This window comes from Chionomys nivalis, chromosome 10, assembly GCF_950005125.1.
Source record: "Chionomys nivalis chromosome 10, mChiNiv1.1, whole genome shotgun sequence".
Taxonomy (NCBI): Eukaryota; Metazoa; Chordata; class Mammalia; order Rodentia; family Cricetidae; genus Chionomys; species Chionomys nivalis.
Window position 1 is genome coordinate 40529810 of NC_080095.1, and position 17589 is coordinate 40547398.

Consider the following 17589-nt stretch of genomic DNA (forward strand, 5'->3'; position numbering starts at 1 on the left):
CAGGTACCTGCACTCATGGACACATACCCACAGGCAGACACATTTACACATAATTTTAAAAAATAATAAAACTGAACAATCTTTTTTATAATTATATTATTATTTATTATTTTATGTGTATGAGTGTCTTGCCTGTGTGGTCTGTGCACCGACCTCTCATATCTGGTGCCCATGGATGCAGAAGAGGGTGTCAGATTCCCTGGAACTGGAGTTCCAGACAATTTAAGTTGTCATGTGAGTGCTGGGAATTGAACCTGGGTCCTCTGGAAGAGCAGCCAGTACTCTCCTTAACCACTGAACCACTTCTCCAGCCCCTGAAAAATTTTTTTTAAAAAAGGATCTATTGTACAACAAATAGTTTATTACTGATGAAGCAAGTCTGCAACGTGCTGAAATCAATGAGGAAGGAGAGGAAGGAGTTTTACGAAAACAATTTGATAAACTTTTGTACAGAAAATTGCCCCTTTCTGTAATTGAGGGACCAGATCTAAAATTTTGTCCAAAGCAATAAAGGCATTGAGCTATCAAGACAGTCTGGTGTCGAATGACTCAGCTGGTTTTTATTAATGCTTAAGGCACAGTTGCTTACATGGACTCCAAAAGCTGAGAATGTGCTTTTCTGTCCTAAATACAGTCCCAGCTCTTGCCAGTTCCCTTCCTACCACATCCATGAACATTACATTCTGACTGCCTTGTCAGATTAGGGAGCATCCAGAGCCTTTTCTGACACAACCTCTGGATTGTGTCAGAAAATTTCTGGATTGTACGGCTTCCTGGGCCTGAAGTTGTCAGGCATGAGCATGCTGGGTGTAGGGCAATGAGGGCTGGGCCACAGGAGTGCTCGTCATAGGTGTTAGCTGTTCAAAGGCCATCCTTGCTAATGTTGAAAACTGGATGAAAATGTGAAGACTTTTTCTTCTTCTTTAACAGCTCACAAAGAAAGTGAACAACATAGAGACGGGCTGGGCCCTGGGGGCCACCTTTCACCTGCTGCAGTCTTTGGGCATCTCCAGCTGAGGCTACCGTGTCCTCTGAAGCCTGGATTTCTCAAAAACTTTGTTTTACAAGAAGGAGAGGACTCAGGCATTTTCTGAACAATTCTGGGGAAAGCCTGAACTGAAACCCATTAACTGGCTTTATTGGGAGGGAAGGGGTTTTATAGATGAGTCTTGCCTTTGAGCCTCGTGATTTGGGCTTAATTAATTTTGCACATCTACTGTGAACAGCTCCCTAACCACTTGTCAGGTGCACAGCTGGCACAAGAGTATAAATCTTTTGAGATTTTTTTGTATGTCAGAGTCCTGTGAAGAAAAAAGAATAGGCTTAGAACTCCATGTTAGATTGAGAGTTCAGAGACAAGTCCCTGGGAACCAAAGAAAATCTCACTTCAACCCTTGGAGTGCCTCATTCCTTTGAGTGTTTCAGTCTTTTGCTTATAAGCTAAACTAAGCTGACCTACTGAAGTCCCATAACCTATCAGTACTGATACTTTTTCTTCTTCCCACCCTTATACATTCCCTACCCTAGAACCCAAAGTGAGAACTATCTGGCTTTGCATTTCCATCTCTAATTCAAAGAGAAGGGAAAAAGACACTATATTAGAATTTGTGTGACCCTATGGCACAATTTAGAGCTTAGAGTGGCCCTGGGTATTTTTAGACAGAGGCCATGTTACGTTGCTCTGGCTAGCCTGGTACTGTGTAACCCAGGTTGCCTTGAATTGTCAATTCTCCTGCCTCGGCCTCCTGAGTCTTGGGTTACAGGTGTGAGCCGTCATGCTCATGTCATTTTAAATCTCACAAAATGAGCGTGCACCTCTCACCTGTGCCGACTAGAGCTGAGGAGGGCTGTCCCGCCGAGAGGGCCGCTGTCGCAGACCATGACTGCTGCTCAGTTACCACCTTAGTCTCATGGTCCTAAACTTAGCATCTTTCTATTTCTCTGAAATACAACTGCACCCTAGTTTTGGTCTGTGGTTAGAAGTGTGTGTGCTGTTGAGTCTAAAGATAACTAACGCTTTCAGTTTGTCCTTTTGGGGGTTGGGGTGTGGAAAGTGCTGGAGATTGAACCCAGGACTTCTTGCATGTTAGGCACAATGTGCTACCACTATGCTTTATAGTAGTGCTTTCTTGCCTGGGCCCTTGCTGATTTTAGCCACTATTTTCTGAATTTATTGTCTCCCTCAGGATTTCATATCCCCTTACCACTGATACCCAACATTTGATTTGATTGATTCTTTCGGCCCATGTCAGAACAAGGACTACCATTTCTAGAAAACCATGTTTTTTCTCTCAGGCCACTGTTTTGAGGTTGAACACAGATACAGATCATCATGTGTGCTAGGCATGGGTGCTCTACTACATTATAAAGTCATTATCTTAAGGTTTTCTGCCAGGCAGTGGTGGCACACACCTTGAATTCTAGCACTTGGGAGGCAAAAGCAGGTGAATCTCTGAGTTCAAGGCCAGCCTGGTCTATAGAGCAAGTTCCAAGACAGCCAGGGCTACAGAGAGAAACCCTGTCTTGAAGGGAGGAAAAAAAGTCATGTTGTTTCTTGTGTGACTGTCATTGGCTTGCCTCCTACTCGGTTCTGGACGTGAAACATTGCCTGCTGCTCAGCAGCTCTGTCATAGCATTTCCCCTTCCTCTTTGCTTTCCAGTTTTCAGCTCCCCTAACTTGAAATTTTCGGTCACCCCCTCTTCCTTCCACTCTTCATAAAGGATGTGACTATGCCTGGCTCCATGGCAGTCCCCAGGGAACCGTCTTTTTGAAGCCATTACATTGAGTCAATAAGTATTACCATCTGCTGTGTATGAATAGTAGGCAAATTTGTATATTCTTCCCAATTTTAGGGGTTTGTTTTGATTAAATGTGGGATTTCTCCAGACTCTGATACTAAGAGTGTGTGTCTTGAGACTAGATTTCATTGTCGCTTAAGTCAGCCATGAGCTTCTTGGACACAAGTGATCCTTTCACCTTGGACTCCCGAGTAGGGAGACTATAGGAAGAAGTGCTGAGCCTGGCTCAAACTTCCATTACTAAGTTCACTTTCACTTATTGCCTTCTTCAAAACAACGCTCACCAGGCAGTGGTGGTGCACGCCATTAATCTCAACACTTGGGAGGCAGAGGCAAGCAAATCTCTTGAGTTTGAGGCCAGCCTGTTCTCCAGAGCAAGTTCTGGGACAGCCAGGACGACACAGAGAAACCCTGTCTCAAAAGAACAAATAAACAACAAACCCCATAATGCTCATACATAATGAAATAGATTTCCCACACTGGAAATAGCCTGAAGGTAAAATCCAGTTTCCTATGGAATGCATACTCAGTGTCTCTCGCAGGCTTCTCCATCCAGCTTAAGTGTTTGCCTCTCCATCTCGGATGTCACTGTTTACAGCTTTGGAGCTACCTCCTTCCCTTCAGTCATCCTCTGCTTTCTCCTAGTCCAAAGCCTTTCCAGACTCTTTGAAGATAACTACATTTTTATGACTTTTAAAAAGACACGGCATACTTTTTTTTTTTTTTTTTTTTTTTTTTTTTGAGACAGGGTTTCTCTGTGGTTTTGGAGCCTGTCCTGGAACTAGCTCTTGTAGACCAGGCTGGTCTCGAACTCACAGAGATCCGCCTGTCTCTGCCTCCCGAGTGCTGGGATTAAAGGCGTGCGCCACCACCGCCCGGCCCGACACGGCATACTTTAAGACTTAAAAGTATTAGACCAGCCATAGTCCACTAAATGTTGTCACAGTTGAGAGAAGCCAATTTGCTTCCCCAAGAGTAAACTCTACAGCAGGCTTTACGGCACATGCCTGTAATCCTAGCTACCTTGGAGCTGAGGCAGGAGGATTAAAGTCATAGGCTTTCTATGTAGCCAGTTTGAGGCCGCTGGGTAACTCAATAAGGCACTCAAGAAGTTTTAGAAGGGAGAGGGGTTAGAAGATTTCAGTGGAGCTGGAGAGATGGCTCAGAGGTTAAGAGCACTGGCTGTTCTTCCAGAGGTCCTGAGTTCAATTCCCAGCAACCACATGGTGGCTCACAGCCATCTATAATGAGATCTGGTGCCCTCTTGTGGAATGCAGGCATATATGCAGGCAGAATACTGCATACACAGATTTAAAAAGATTTCAGTGGCAAAGCATATTTAGCATGTCCGGTCCTAGATTCAAGCCCAGCACTAAATAAACGAAGTGAACAGCTCCAGCTGACAAGTGAGTTCCTGGTCTTTGTACCACAGGTGGCGCATGAAGCCTCAGAATAGTCACCCTAGCTGTGTATTGTCCTGTAGACACCTTCGGTTACCTTGGAAACTGCCAGAACTCTTAAATAGATGGACTCTCAACTCAAATTTATCTGCATACATCCATCTTGACCAGAGAGCTTGTAGATTTACCTCTTTGTTCTTTTAAATACAATTTGGAGTCTTAACATTTTCTTAGGAAAAATAAACGACAAGGGCATTTTTTTGTTTGTTTGAAACAAGAGTTTCTCTGTTAGCCCTGGCTGTCCTGGAACTCCCCTGAAGACCAGGCTGGCCTTGAACTGACAGAGATCAGCCTGCCTCTGCCTCTCTAAGTACTGGAATTAAAGGCATGTGCCACCACTGCCAGGCAGCATGAACCTTTTTTACTAAGTGGGTCCTGTGTGTTCTGATGTTGCTGACAAGTTCCATCTCTGTGAAAGTGTAAATATAATTTAAATGCCTGCGATGTGGTCTGGTGTGTGGTGGATGCTGTGTGTATTATCACTATTATATGAAGAACATCTGAGTCACAGATGTCCTTACAAAGTGAGCCTTAAAGTTGTCATCTCTTTAACTTTTTCATTTTTCTGTATATTAGTCTGTATTTTTATCTGGGCTACCTTTTTGGAAAAGGTGACCTTGTCCTGATAGTCTCTGGCCATCAGTTTTTCCCAACAGCTGCCATCTTTTATTCTGGGGACATTTTCTGGATTTACTGACATCATATTACTTTGTACTAAGTTTTCTACATTGTTTAAAAAGCCGTCCTATTGCAATAGCTATCTTATCCCTCCAAAAGTTATTCCAACAGTTCAGCTTGATTGAAAGGAGACTTTCTTATTTCATCTTTTCAAAGCAGACTTATGGACAAGCCATTCTGTCCAATGTTCTTATCTAGCACAGGGAGGTTCTCTTCTGGAGGCCTCTCTGGTGCTGTGCAGTCAGTACGTCAAAACCCCAAGTCAGAAACCACTCCATTAGCCACCTGCCGCACACATGGACAGGCTGTCCCTGAGGCCTCTGTAGCTGTGTGTGCAGTAAGGTTATTTATTGTTTTTAATAACAGAATCAACAGAAAATGACATCACAGAGAGGAGCGTAAAAAAAACTGAAATGTATAAGGAAGTCTAAAGCATTAATAAGATCTGGCTGTTTCTTATCTTCACTTCCCCCTTAAAGTCCAGTGTACTTTGTCAAAGCAATGTGTATTTAATTGGCATGCCAGTGTTAATTTTAAAACAATCTAACAAAAATGTATCAAGTATTTCTGATTCTTTGTCAAGATAATTGTATAAATTTATGACCTGTATTAAAGTATTCTGTTTAGAAAGTATTCTACTAAGTGAAATGAGGGTGACACCAGCTCAGTAATTCGTTTGTTTAGTAATAAAAAGCTCCTTTCAATCAAATACTTTTCCTTTGGGTTTTTTCCTTAAATATCACTCGGTTTTTTGTTTTTTGTTGGCTACACAGGCCCATTAAGCAGAAGAGGGAAACAGACACAAGTTCTAGTGTAAATTTGAAGCCATCCTGGAATCGCACTCTGATGGTCACAGGGCTAGATGGTCTGTCATCAACGTCATCCCCAGGAGAGGAGCACTCACTTGCTGGCAAAGGCCATTATCTGTTCCTGGAGAAAGAGGAAAGGTGAGGACAGGTGACTTCATCATGAAATAACCAAGGTGACGAAGGGAGAAACACGGCAGAGGTTCCATACAGACTCCTTCTAGGAGGCCCTGCTTTCTTTCAGCTCTAAGAACAGGGCCGGCAGGGCTCCCCTAGGACTGGCGTAATGGATGGTCGTGAGCTACCATGTGAGTGCTGGGGATTGAACCACGGTCCCTCTGGAAGAATAGCAAGTGTTTTTCGCTGCTGATTCATTTCTCCAACCCTCAGCCCTGTATTCTTAAGATTATATATATATATATGGAGAGAGAGAGAGAGAGAGAGAGAGAGAGAGAGAGTCTGGTATACCTAGCCAGTTTCAGGCTAGCCAGGACTACATACAAAGTTTCTATCTCAAAAATAACTACAATAGGGGCTGGAGAGATGGCTCAGTGGTAAAACTGTCTGCTCTTCCAGAGGTCCTGAGTTCAATTCCCAGCAACCACATGGTGGCTCCAAACCATCTGTAATGAGATCTGGCGCCCTCCTCTGGCGTGGGTATACATGGAGGCAGAAAGTTGTATACATAATAAATAAATACATCTTTAAAAAAAAACAATAAAAAATGTTATAGGCAAGAAAATTAATTCAAAGAAATTTAAAATGTCTGCAATCCTTTCTCAGTAAAGAAAAATCTGGGAGAGCTGCAGGGGCCACTTACTTTGAGAGGAGACACTGCGTTAGTTGCCTGCAAGCCCCATGTCCTGAGCAGCACCAGTGGAATGGCACTGGTTGAATAGAGCCTTTTCAACAGGTCAGTGGCAGCCAGAAGAGCAGTATTGTGACGCTGCCTATCTGTTTCATAGCCTGTGAGGTGGCTCATGGAACCTGGAGTTAAAAAGCAGGAAGAAAGGTCAAACCCTACTCAGCAGTAAAAGATCTCTTCCTCCTCCCAGTAGACACTACCACATCTTGCTGCCTAGGGCAATTTGGCAGCCCTGACCTTTACATGATGTCAGGGAACCCGAATCCTTACCTAAGTCCTTCCCATTGAAGGCCGCTGTACTGAGATGACGAACCAAGCTGGAAATATCCCCGAAGCCCATGTTGACACCTTGTCCTGCAAGTGGATGAACTCTGTGGGCTGCATCACTAAGAATAAAGCAGCATTCAGATGTGGCCTCCAGCAACAGAGAAAGGAGTGGCCTGCTCCATTATGGTCTTACCCAATGAGTGCCACCCGAGGCCGGACGTACTCAGCAGCATGTCCCAGTCCCAGAGGAAAGAGGGCTCTGCTTTTAGCATCCACCTTGGCTATACTTGGGGGCAACTGACGAGCTGAGACCCTAGTGGGCTTCAGGAGGCTGACGACATAGTGCAACATGGTGCTGGCCGAGTCGACGAAGTCTGTGTGGTTAGCATCACTCCACTGCATGCCACCAGCCCCCAAATGGTGAAATTGGTTAGTGACTAGTAAACAGCTAAGGCCTCAACCCCTCTATATAACCAGCGCTAAAGGTAATGCTGCTTAACATGCCTAAACGGGTCTTGTTCCTGAGTGACAAGCCCCTTAAAGCATATGCAAAACTCAATTTCCCAGTATTCCCCACGGGTTTTATCTCTGGGTTGGCCCCTGAATAGAATTGAACTTTACCTTTCACTAGTCCCCAGCAATAGCCACAAATTAGCTACAGTGAAGCTCACCTTATGTCTCTAAGCTTAGGTAAAGCGTAGAATGCCCTCCCACCTCTATCTCCCGGGAACACCTTTAAACCCTCCTCTCTGTCCGCATGCTATGCTCTGCATGCGTACACCTGTCATTTTCTCTCACTTGACTTTGCGTCCTGGAGCCTGATACATAGAAGGCTCTACCCCAAAGGTGCCGTGCAGCACAGCAATATACAGTGCATGAGCCTTCACCAGCACAGCAGCCACAGCTTCCCTTGTTTTGCATTTCCTGTATGCCCTCACAGAATCTAAACCAAGGACTGCACTGGCTAAGGGGAACCTACATGATTACTCCTTTTCCCCGTCCCCCCAGTAGCTGGACAGGTGATACTCACAAAGGCAGAGTTGATGGCATCCACAAACTCTTCCTCATCCATGCTGACCAGCTCTGCGGCATGATCATGGGATGTGGACCAAACCAAGGAACTCAAGGTATCTGAGAGCTGTATCAAAAGAAGAGCATCAGCCTGGTGTGGTGGTGCATGCCTGTGAGCACAGCATACAGCAGGATGAGTGTCAAGCCTACCTGGGGTATAGTCCTCAAAACAACAACAAAAACCTGCCTCTTCTGAACTTGGGTGTTTTCAATCATAAAGGAAACCAAGAAAAGGAAGTCATGCACGCATGGGACATAGTCCCTTTAAACCAGGCTGAAGGAAAGTGAAGTTCCAAAGACTGAGGCTGGCTACCTTTGAGCTAACTGGCCGGAGACTCTCTTACCGGGAGCAGAGCAATAGGCCCTGAGGGGAGAAATCTTTGCCAGGCTACGTTGTTTTCTGTGGCCTAGAATGGAAAGAAAGTTCTTATAAGGGGTACTGAGTGCTAAGGACAAGGTCCCCAGATGGCAGCTCCAGAGCTTACCTCTGATAAATGCAGAGTGGCCACCACAGCAGACTGGTCATAGGTCCAGCTAACATTCTGAATCCCAGCAGCTCGTCTGACTCCTGAGTTGTGCCCATCAGCACCAATCTGCGTGGACACAAGGGCCTACTAAGTCTTACAACCACTTCAAAATCAAACTGCTCCAGTGTCTGTGCCCTCCTGTCTAGTCCAGGTGGAACGGGAAACCATAAGGCTTGTCTCACTCACAGCCCTACAAGGACAGCCTACAAAATGGGACCTCAGCCTGGGACCAAATGTGGCTATCTGAACCAAGAGGTGCCAGCAACGGCCATATTCAACCAGAATCTTTTGATATGTGAACTAGAAAAGACAGGCACAGAGTGGGCACTGCAGTTGAAAAAAGAAAAAGTTGGTGAGCAGAAAGAGAAACAAGAAAATGAGAGAGCCTCAAGGAGATGAATGGCACTGGGACGTCAGGGACAGAAAAAGAACAAGGCCCAAGTTTCCAACACTCCGCGGAGGCCTGGTTGTCCTATCCTCAGGAGGCCCATGAGGTTGCTTCACATAAAGCAACCATCTAGCTCAGAATGCCTTGAATAGGAGGTAGTCGTTCTATAAAGAATAACTTAAAGTCACCCCATGGTGTCCATCTGACAATACAGACTCTAGAATGTAAGGTATGGACATGCAAGACCCCTGACAAAGCAAGAATCTTCAACTACCAACAGTTTGGTCTGGAGGGTGCTGCCATCACCTAGGGTAATATGGACCCAAGGGCTGGAGTCTGTCATGGAAAACGGGGCAGGCCAGGCATAGTCAACAGCTTTGCTCCTGTAGAGAACCCTCACACGGTCTGCAGAAGGCAAAAGAAAAAGAAGCAAAACATCAGAAAGGTGGGTAAGGACTGAGCACAAACTGTAAGTGCCTAAAAGCAAGGCCCCTGGATAGCCCTGTCCTGTCATTTACTGGCAAGGAAGAAAAGCAAGAACTAAAAGTAAGTCAAATCATTAACACTCTGGCCCTGGAACTGCTGGTAAAGAGCAGAAGCCAGAGAACCATTCAATGTCAGAGAGATAAAAGTACTAGCTGGGCACAGTGGAGCATACCTTTAATTCTAGCAGATGTAGACACATCTTTTTTTTTTTTTTTTTTTGGTTTTTCGAGACAGAGTTTCTCTGTGGTTTTGGAGCCTGTTCTGGAACTAGCTCTTGTAGACCAGGCTGGTCTCGAACTCACAGAGATCCGCCTGCCTCTGCCTCCCGAGTGCTGGGATTAAAGGCGTGCGCCACCATCGCCCGGCTAGACACATCTTTTTGAGTTTGAGGCTAACCTGGTCTACAAGAGGGAGTTCTAGGCTAGCCAGAGCTACACTGTGAAATCCTGACTCAACATCCCCATCCCCAACACAAATGAGAAAAAGAGAGAGAAAATTCTAGCATAAGGCTCTCCTCCTAATTTTACTGTGTCTGAACAAGGGGGGAGGGCATGATGACACAGCACACACACACACCACAGGCTGAAATATGTGTTATACCTCAAAAGATTTTCTTCTTGGGTGCTAAATTATAGTTAAATGAAGAAATAAACTCTGGTGCACAATCTCAGGGGACAATGGTAACAGATGACAGTGATGTAGGTAGGTCAGTGGAAAAGCACATGCCTAGCATGATGTAAATCCTAGGTTCAGTCCCAAGATATAGACACAGACAGACAGACAGACACCAGACAGACAGACACACACACACAGAGTGATTCTGGTGATGGGGCCGAAGGCCTTACACACTAGACAACTGATCTACCATTGAATATACCAGCAATCCAAAATTTCGTTTTGTTGTTTCTCAAGACAGGGTTTCTTTGTGTAACTCTGGCTGTCCTGGAAACTCACTCTGTAGACCAGGCTGGCCTCGAACTCAGACATACACCTGCCTCTGCTTCTTAAATGCTGGAATTAAAGGTGTATACTACCACTGCTGCCCAACCCTAAACTATTTTTAAAAGCTAGACGGTGGCCCATTACATAAATGAATGAACAATATCCCATATAAAAAAAAATTAACAAGCTGGGCATGGCGGCACATGCCTCTGACTCTCGTACTTGGGGAGTAGTGGCAGAAGAGCAGGAGTTAAAGGCTGGAGGTGCAGAGTGAGTTTAAAGTCGGTCTGAGCTACATGAGATCCTGTCTCACAAGACTCAAAGAAAAAAAGCAAAACTCATATAAATTGCTTCCAGTTTTTCTCTCACTTGAATCCCAAGATATTATACATAGAGGAATTCATATATCTCCTAAGTAGTTTATATCCAGAACATGCATAGAACTCTTCTAACTAAAAAACAAAAAAATGACTCATTTTTAAATGTGCAAAAGATTTTCAACAGACATTTCTCTAAAGCAAACATACAAATAATCACAGGACGTTATTAACATTATTACTAAGTAAACAGATTCAATGTGCAAAAGTATAATGGGAGCCGGGCGGTGGTGGCGCACGCCTTTAATCCTAGCACTCGGGAGGCAGAGGCAGGCGGATCGCTGTGAGTTCGAGACCAGCCTGGTCTACAAGAGCTAGTTCCAGGACAGGCTCCAAAACCACAGAGAAACCCTGTCTCGAAAAACCAAAAAAAAAAAAAAAAAAAAAAAAAAAAAAAAAAAAAAAAAAAAAGTATAATGGGCCACACTAGGACCTCTGTAAGTTAAAAGTATAATGGGCCACACTAGGACCTCTGTGAGTTAAAAGTATAATGGGCCACACTAGGACCTCTGTAAGTTAAAAGTATAATGGGCCACACTAGGACCTCTGTGAGTTAAAAGTATAATGGGCCACACTAGGACCTCTGTGAGTTAAAAGTATAATGGGCCACACTAGGACCTCTGTGAGTTAAAAGTATAATGGGCCACACTAGGACGCTGTAAGTTAAAAGTATAATGGGCCACACTAGGACGCTGTAAGTTAAAAGTATAATGGGCCACACTAGGACGCTGTAAGTTAAAAGCCAGCACTGAGAAGGATGTGGAGAAAGTGACCACTTAAACCAGAGGAAGGTGAATGATGCATCCTCTAGAAACGGTCTGGCGATGCCTGAGAATGTTAAATACAGAATTATGATGTGACTATGCAACTCCACTTCCAAGTGAGGAAAACACATGTTGCTGGGCCTGCTTCTGCAAGCTACTTGTGAGGCCGAGACAAGCAGTTACAACTTAGAACCTGCCTAGACTAGAGTGAGTTTAAGGCCAGCCTGCGCAACCTGCTGAGACCCTGTCCAAAACAGAGAGCTGACGGATCTCTGTGAGTTCGAGACCAGCCTGGTCTACAAGAGCTAGTTCCAGGAGAAACCAAAAAAACAAAACAAAACAAAACAGAGAGCTGGGAAAATAGCTGAGAGTAGAGAGATTGCCTAGCTTTTAAGACCCTGCATTCAATCCTGCGTCCTGGATAACACATAAAACAACGAAACAGCCATCACACAAACCAGTCACAACACTATTCACCAACAGTATTACTAGTTCACGCTGCAATGTGACTGACTCTAACCCCTAATCCAGTGTGGCTCACTTCTGAGCTGCTGAGAACAGACAGCTCTAGAAAGAGAAAAGCAAAGGTTCAGTAAGAATGAGGAATGACAATAAGGTGTGAGGTTTCCTTCTGAGTGATTGAGATGTTCTAAAGGATCCTGAGGCAATAGACGCACAACTCTATAGATACACTGAAAGTCACCGAGTTACACAGGTAAAATGGGAGAATTTTATGGTATTCAAGTTTATTCAAATAAAGCTGGTAAAAAGAAAGGTAAATCCTAAAAGAACCCCCCCCCTTTTTTTTTTTTCTTGAAAAGACCTCACTATGTATCCCTGGTTGGCCTGGAATTCACTATTCAGTCCTGGCTGGCTTCAAATGCCAGACCTGCCTGCCTCTGTCTCCCGAGTGCTGGCATTAGAGGTGTGCCACCACATCTGGCCATCAGGGGCTATTCAGTATCTGTAAAAGGGCCTTTTATAAAGAGCTACAAGAGGGTCTTTTCTTCTGACAAGTACAGAGGCAATCATTTCCCAGAGAGGAATGGAGATGGCAGCTCACCTGCCACAGCCTCCAGCTGCTTGGTGAGAGCACACATGATGACGTCATTTTCCACTATGTAGCCCATGTCATCTAAGTTGTCCCTATCGAACATGACCAAGGCCTCTGAGCAGGAGTCCCACACCTGCAAACACAAAGAAAAGTGCATTAACCCTAAAGAAAATGGAACACAATTCCAACCCCAAGCCAGATGTGGCTTTCCAGAATGAGGTAGCACATCCCAGTTTGTCGGCTATCGGCCTCTTTGGCAGGATACAAGGTGAGAAGCCTCAGAATCAGGAATGGTGGGCACACCTGTGAGCCCAACGCTTGGGCACTTGTCACAGGTGACGACTGATCAGGCAAGACCAAGCTACAAAAGAAGTTCAAGGCAAGTCTGAGCTACCTGAGTCATTACCACAAAAAGACCAAGCTAATTAATTTAAAAGAAAGTAGATTATTAGCCGGGCAGTGATGGCACATGCCTTTAATCCCAGTACTCAGGAGGCAGAGGCAGGTGGCGGATCTCACTGAGTTCGAGGCCAGCTTGGTCTATAGAGAGAGTTCTAGGCCAGGATCCAAAGCTACAGAGAAATACTGTCTCGAAGAAAATAAGCAACAACAACAACAAAAAAAAAAACTAAGTCAATTCGCAAGAATGCCTTCCCACACTGAATTTAAATTTTAATTCCTGCCAGGCGGTGGTGGTGCACGCCTTGAATCTCAGCCCTCAGGAGGCAGAGGCAGGCAGATCTCTGTGAATTCGAGGTCAGCCTTGTCTACAGAGCAAGTTCCAGGACTGGCTCCATAGCTACAGAGAAACCCTATCTCAAAAACAAAAACAAAAACAAATTGATTCATAAAACGTCCAGAGAAGGGGCTGGAGAAATGGCTCAGCGGTTAAGAGCACTGACTGCTCTTCCAGAGGACCCGGGTTCAATTCCCAGCACCCACATGGCAGCTCACACCTGTCTGAAAAATCCAGTTCCAGGGGATCTGACACCTTCACACCATGCACATAAAATAAAGATAAATAAATCATAAAAAAAAATTAAAAAAAAATGTCCAGAGAAAGCAGACTCTAACAAGGTAACATAAGACAGACCAAGAAGCCAGGTGGTGGTGGCGCATGCCTTTAATCCCAGCACTTGGGAGGCGGAGGCAGGCGAATCTCTGTGAGTTCGAGACCAGCGTGGTCTACAAGAGCTAGTTCCAGGACAGGCTCCAAAACCACAGAGAAACCCTGTCTCGAAAAAACAAAAACAAAAACAAAAACAAAAAAAAAAAGACAGACCAAGACATCCTGATAAAATTAAGGGAAAGGAGGTACCTGCATCCGCCGGAAGGCTTTGCACCGCATATTGCAGATGTGGTCCCATGCACCAAAACCTAAAAAAAAAAACACACAGTGACCTCTGCTCCTGGGCTCCCTTGTGTCTTTCCAACTACTAAGCAGGAGGTTGTTTTCAGTGTTTTCCAAAAGCAGAAGGGAAAAGCTCTTCAAGCTGTCGGGGTCAAGCCCTTCAGCTCTCTGCTCCAGATTACACAGCACGAAGATGCCAAAAGGCCAGAGCACAGTAAAGCAGTGAGAATAAAAAAGGGAAAGTAAGCAGCATCAGTCTTTTTCCTTACTAGCTGTTATTAGCTATGAACATTCTAAAGACTGTTTTCTTCATTTCTTCATGCACCAAGTACATTTGTGCTTTGAAGCAATATTTACTGAGCATCTAACAAGGGCCAATTATAATTTTAGATCCAGAGTAGACAAAACCAATTCCCATGTGCAGCTGATATTTTAGCTGAAGAGACAGACAACATGAACATGCACATAATATAATGTCAGGACAACCAGGGCAGTTGCACAGAGAAACGCTGTCCCGAGAAACTATAAAGAAAGAAAGGGAAAGAAAAGAAAAGAAGGATCTATAGGAACTAAGGAGGTAACTCCATACATGTAGTGGTTATGCCTTATATCATCCCAGCAGTTGGGAGGTGGAAGCAGAGGGACCAACATTCAAGATTAAGTTCAAGGCCAGATTCTATCTTTGAAAAAAGAAAAGAAGCCAGCCTCTAGTCCCAGCACTCAAGAGGCAGGGCCAGGCAGATTTCTGAGTTCAAGGCCACCCTGGTATCCAAAGCAAGTTTCAGGAGAAAGAAGAAAGAAAGAAAGCACAAGCAAGCTATCAAGCTAAAGTGACTGAAAAGTTTAATTCTAGATAGAACGGTTTCAGGTAGGATGGCTTGAAGGAGTACCACATAGCACAGACAGACAATTCATCTATATCCCAAAAAAAGATCATTAAAATGCAGACTCCCCAGCCCGCCTGAGGCCTGACTTGGAATAGAGTGAATGTAGGGGACTAAATAATAATGGTCTAGCATCATAAATGAGGTGACATGATGGATCCACGTGTCTCGAGATGTCCTTTCCAGACCAGGACTGGACACTGTCCACTTCAGCAGCCCTCATCTTCAGTTATGACACCGCCAAGCCTGCCTGCGCACTCCCCACTGTGAGCTTCCTCTCCCCTGCTCTGGTGACTGACCTAAGGGCCTGCTCTGTGCCTGTGGGAAAGCCGAGAGGAGAGGAGGCAGGACCATGAGTCGGGCCCATCTACTTACTACTGAGCAGGGTTGCAGAGCCAGGGGAGATGGAGCTGACTCTGTTGCTGTAAGTGTCTGACAGTCTCTCCAGTACTTTCTTTGGACCTGCCTCTAGCAACAGGATTTTCTTGTCACGAAAATGAATGTCATGTCCTAAAAAAGAAGAAGAATTAACATTTTAATTCATTTTAGGAATTTAATTACAAGGACTTAATTACACAGTAGGGCAACCACAACTAATAACAATGCTGCACACTTCTAAAGAGAGCAGAATTTTCAAAGTTTTCATCATAAAGAAATAATAAATGCTTAAGGAAATGTTTAAGCAGACTTAAAATTATGTATGTGTGTATCAAACATTACAAGGCACACCATTAATAATTGTACTTTTTATGCTTTAAGTTTTCAATCAGAAACAAATATAAACCAGCTATGGTAGCTCACACCTGTAATCCTAGCACCTAGAGGCTAAGGTGGGATGGTTGCTGTTGTGTGATATTTCATTGTGTTCTGACAAGTAAAGCTTGCTTGGAGTCAGAACGTGATAAGGTGGACGGAAACAGGACCCTTTTTGGTTGGAGAAACCGAAGAGGTAGGAAGGGACTGTGGCGCTCTCTCTGCTTCCTGATAGTTCAAGTTTTTTACCCTGAAATCTCACTCTTGGTTTTTACTGATAAGAGTAATTAGATTTACGCTTCAGGTTACCATGATTTTCCAGTCAGCCTAGGCTACAGAATAAGAACATGTTTCAAAAACAAACAAAACACAAAACCCCAACAAAAACAAAAGAGACGAACTAGTCTCTTAACCTTGGATGTGAAGTTTCTAGGCTGGGGACACAGACAGTGGTGGCATATGCCTTTAATCCCAGCACTCGGGAGGCAGAGGCAAGCGGATCTCTGTGGGTTCAAGACCCACCTGGTCTCAAGAGCTAGTTCCAGGACAGGCTCCAAAACCACAGAGAAACCCTGTCTCGAAAAACCAAAAAAGAATGGATTTAAGTGTACTAGGGAATTATGCAGGGAACTGTTCCCAAACTCAGATGTGAGAGGGAACTACACACATGAAACATAAGTTAGTTGCATGTCTGAAGAGGAATAAAGGAAGACAGAGTGGACTTAAAGGGAAAATTAATAAAAGCCTACATGAATTAGGAGTGTGTTTGGAACCTCAGCTTTAGGGAGGTAGATGGGGGGAGGGGTGCCACTTCAAGTTCCAGGCCAGCCAGGACTACAGAATAGGACCTCATTTCAAAAGAATAAACAAACAAAAGCCTAATGAAAATGTCTTATATAGTGTTTGTTTTTTTTTGTTGTTTTTGGTTTTTTTTTTTTTTTTGGACAGAGTTTTATACACCTGATGCTGACCTGAATCAACATATAACTGCAGAAAAGGCAAATCTACAGACAGGAGGCTGGAGACTAGCTCTTTAGGGCTGAGAGGATAAGAAGAAATGGAGTAACTTCTAATGAGCTCCAAGATTTTTTTTTTGTTTTGTTTCTAAGAATAAGGAAAGTGTACTAAAACTTACTGTATTGATTTTTGTTTGGCGGGGGGGGGGGGGGCGAGACAGGGTTTCTCTGTAGCTTTGGAGCCTGTCCTTGTAGACCAGGTTGGCCTGGAACTCACAGAGATCCGCCTGCCTCTGCCTCCTGAGTGCTGGGATTAAAGGCGTGCGCCACCACCGCCCGGCTACATAACTCTGCGAATGTATTAAAAAGAGATTGGACTGCATGCTGTTTTAAGTGGAAGGACTTACACAACTATGTGAACTGTACCATAAGCAGCTTTAGGGCCGGGCGCCTTTAATCCCAGCACTCGGGAGAAAGAAGCAGGCGGATCTCTGAGTCCAGTTTGGTCTAGTATCCAATACTACAAGGCTCATAAATTCTGGGCAGTTCCCACGGGTCGGACTGACTTATAAGGCCCGCCCACTTTTGATCCCACAGGACTGAAGCATCGTGCTCACTCCTGTGGGTCCGAGGGCTCCCCTGGGAGGGAAGCGAGCAAACCACCAGGTCCAGCTGTGAGCATGTCTCTCCGCAGCCCAGTTCCCCGCCTCGGAGGGAAGCGAGCAAACCACCAGGTCCAGCAGTGAGCATGTCCGTCCCTCCGCAGCCCAGTCCCCCGCCAGCCACTGCCGGGGTGAACCTACCCAAGGCACAAGCCATGGCAGCGCCCACCAGGCCTCCTCCTGACACCACCACATCGTACACGGTGTCTGCCGAGGAGCCGGCCCATCGCCGACAGGCAGCTAGAGGGCGTCGTACGGCCGCAAGCGGCGCGCTACTCCACCAGCGGACACACAGCAAACCGGTCATCGAGCCAGTGCGGGCCGCCATAATGACTCGCGCCTGCGCCTGCGCCCTCGACACTCCAAGCACCCGCCTGGGTAGCACTTCCGGGGCAGAGTCTTTCAACCCTGTACGGCTTCAGGCCTGTCTTCAGGACCGGAAGTCAAATGGGCGGAGAGATTAAGCCAATTAGAAAGTGGCTCCTGACTCCTTCGGCGG

The 17589-nt window shown here is 45.1% G+C and overlaps 2 protein-coding genes across 2 annotated transcripts in view; one reads left to right on the forward strand and one right to left on the reverse strand.

Moving 5' to 3' along the window:
* Nucleotides 1–2894, forward strand: part of Entpd5 (ectonucleoside triphosphate diphosphohydrolase 5 (inactive)) — a 34281-nt gene extending 31387 nt beyond the window's left edge. Inside the window, exon 15 of the mRNA XM_057782257.1 lies at nucleotides 931–2894. Within this exon, the coding sequence (XP_057638240.1) occupies nucleotides 931–1017 (87 nt within the window). The 3' untranslated portion in view covers nucleotides 1018–2894. The remainder of the gene's footprint in view (nucleotides 1–930) is intronic.
* Nucleotides 2895–5264: 2370 nt separating this feature from the next.
* On the reverse strand, nucleotides 5265–17427 carry Coq6 (coenzyme Q6, monooxygenase). Its single transcript, XM_057782256.1, has 12 exons — nucleotides 17232–17427; nucleotides 15095–15229; nucleotides 13803–13861; nucleotides 12494–12617; nucleotides 9136–9266; nucleotides 8432–8539; nucleotides 8291–8353; nucleotides 7906–8013; nucleotides 7069–7271; nucleotides 6879–6994; nucleotides 6564–6730; nucleotides 5265–5867 (listed from the first exon to the last, which is right to left on the reverse strand). Exons 1-12 carry the CDS (start codon nucleotides 17416–17418, stop codon nucleotides 5838–5840), a joined length of 1431 nt encoding a protein of 476 aa, XP_057638239.1. The 5' UTR covers nucleotides 17419–17427; the 3' UTR covers nucleotides 5265–5837.
* Between the last annotated feature and the right edge of the window lie 162 nt (nucleotides 17428–17589).